The sequence below is a fragment of the Etheostoma cragini genome, chromosome 14 (genome assembly GCF_013103735.1).
Source record: "Etheostoma cragini isolate CJK2018 chromosome 14, CSU_Ecrag_1.0, whole genome shotgun sequence".
In the NCBI taxonomy this organism is placed as follows: Eukaryota; Metazoa; Chordata; class Actinopteri; order Perciformes; family Percidae; genus Etheostoma; species Etheostoma cragini.
The window spans coordinates 23,190,035-23,192,255 of NC_048420.1; the positions used below are offsets into that span (position 1 = coordinate 23,190,035).

At 43.9% G+C, this 2,221-nt stretch overlaps 1 protein-coding gene across 1 annotated transcript in view; it reads right to left on the reverse strand.

Moving 5' to 3' along the window:
* LOC117957200 (protein MTSS 1-like) overlaps nt 1-1,553 on the reverse strand; it is a 51,826-nt gene extending 50,273 nt beyond the window's left edge. Inside the window, exon 1 of the mRNA XM_034892797.1 lies at nt 1,121-1,553. Coding sequence (XP_034748688.1) covers nt 1,121-1,192 — 72 coding nt within the window. The 5' untranslated portion in view covers nt 1,193-1,553. The remainder of the gene's footprint in view (nt 1-1,120) is intronic.
* Nucleotides 1,554-2,221: the final 668 nt, after the last annotated feature.

A 2,221-nucleotide genomic window follows, 5' to 3' on the forward strand; every position in this document is an offset into this window, starting at 1 on the left:
AGGACGCTCTACAACGTCCCTGTTAGTTATGGCGTTGCATAGTCTGTCCACCAGAGGACGCTCTACAACGTCCCTGTTGGCAACACAGATATTTTTTTGTTATTGTGTTTTTGTTCAAAGTACTTTAAGTTTCATATCTTTGTATTTTTATACATTTTATTCATCAGAACTAATGTATTTTGATGTTCTGTTATGACAATAAAACAAATTATCATATTATTTTAGTGAGAACTCAAATAGCTACAAATATCTAATGTTAGGAAAATCTGTTCATGATTTTTTTTTTTTAAATGTATATCAGCCGATACATCGGCATATCGGATTTTTAAATAACCAAATATTGGAATTCCAAAATTAGTAAACCTTTATATTTTAATGCCTTTTTTATCTATTCAATTTTTGGTATTTTGATAATTTTATATTGTATATTACAGTTTTAAATCCCTTTAAGTTTTCTTCTGTTCATTCATTCCTGCTCATATGTAATAATAATCCATTCCTGCTCATGCGCAGACAGTCTAAAGTAATAATAAGATTGGCATCATGGGTGCTAAAGGTTTTTAAAGGTAAGGGGAATGGAAAAAAAGAACGTTGGGGAACGTTCCCTAACGGTTGTGCAACGTTACGGGAACATTCTGGGAACGTTCGATGGAACTAAAAACTAACGTTCCCCGAATGTTAGGACATTGCCATGGTAACCAAAAACTAACCTTCAGGGAACGTTACCAGAACGCATCCATAAATTGTTAGCTAGGTAGGCTACCAACCAGGATGGACCTGGGTTTGCAGGCTGGAGTCATTTGTTTGTGTTTTTTAAAGAAGGCTGCAGGCTGTCACTTAATGAAAATCAAGGCACCAGGGCCTGGACACACCCACTTAACCCCCCCCCCCCCCCCCCCCCCCCCCCCCCCCCCCCCCCCCCCCCCCCCCCCTAGTCCTTCTAAGCAAATTACTGATGGCGCCTTGTAATCTTATTTCGGGATAAAATGTCTTCTTCGCTGGTTTGATGCAACAGGGTGTAGGCCCTACGGAGGGACGTTCTCCGGGGCACCCTGCTTTAAATTCCTCGCGTGTAACACGGATTTTTAATCACACTTCAGATGAAATGATAATTGGTTACCTTCATGTCTCCTATGACAGTCTGGAAAAGCCCCCCCAGCGCGCTGCACTCCCTCTCCATCACCGTCTCCATCTCCGGCTGTGTGAACGGGATTTACAGACAGTCACTCGGAGCCTCCGCGGTCCATAAATGAAGCGGCGGGGAACAAATGAATTACAGCAGCCTAGAAGAAAAACCCGCTCAGAGTCGCGCTGCAGGGTTTCCCCGGCTCAAGGAGACCAGAACACGGACACGAGCAGCAGCAGAGCCGGCGGTTAGTTTCCTCTCGGAGCGGGTGAATCCCATGTTGTTGTCTGCGGGTGGAGAAGCATGTTGGAGCGGGGAGAGAGAGGACCGACAGCGGGGAAACAGCACGATACTACCGGGGGGAGAGGATCAACATTACACCGCGAGCGGCTCCGCGCTGGCTGGCTCTGCTGTAGGTAGGATACGCTAGGCACGGGAGCGCGCGGGGGGGGGGGAGTGAATGCGCGTCCGCTTGGCCCCGCCTTCAGCTGAGAAAGCTTTTCGTTAATGGAAAGAGAAGGTGAAATAAAATCCATGAGGGGGAAATGTAAGTCATAGAAGAAAAAAAATACAATTACGAAATAAAAATGTAAGAAGATTATTCAGAAAAATTAATAAAAGTAGGCATAAAATAATTGTTAGATTAGGAATAGTTAAGACAAGTCATACAAATAAAGGGGGAAATAAAACAAAAGGTACATAAAGTTATGGACATTGAAATAGAAGGAATAGAAGACATAAACAATAAAAGTTCTTCATCCACACTATTAAAAAAACACTTAAAATTCAAAAAATGGGCTAATAATGTAAGATTGTACATTGAAAGCAGGATGGGCGCCCGGGGTGCACACCTGGTTGAGGGCGTGCCCACATTCAGAGGTTCTCTCCTCAACGCAGCAGCCGCGGGTTCGACTCCGACCTGCAGCCATTTGGTGCATGTCATTCCTCCAATAATACTATATATAATAAAAACGTGTCCACCATAAATTGGCCGTGCATACAAATGTGTCAGAATGAATCATTTCCTTGAGATGTTTTACACTCTAAATTTCCTGGGGGAGGAGGATGACCCATTCTTGATTGGGGGGGGGGGGG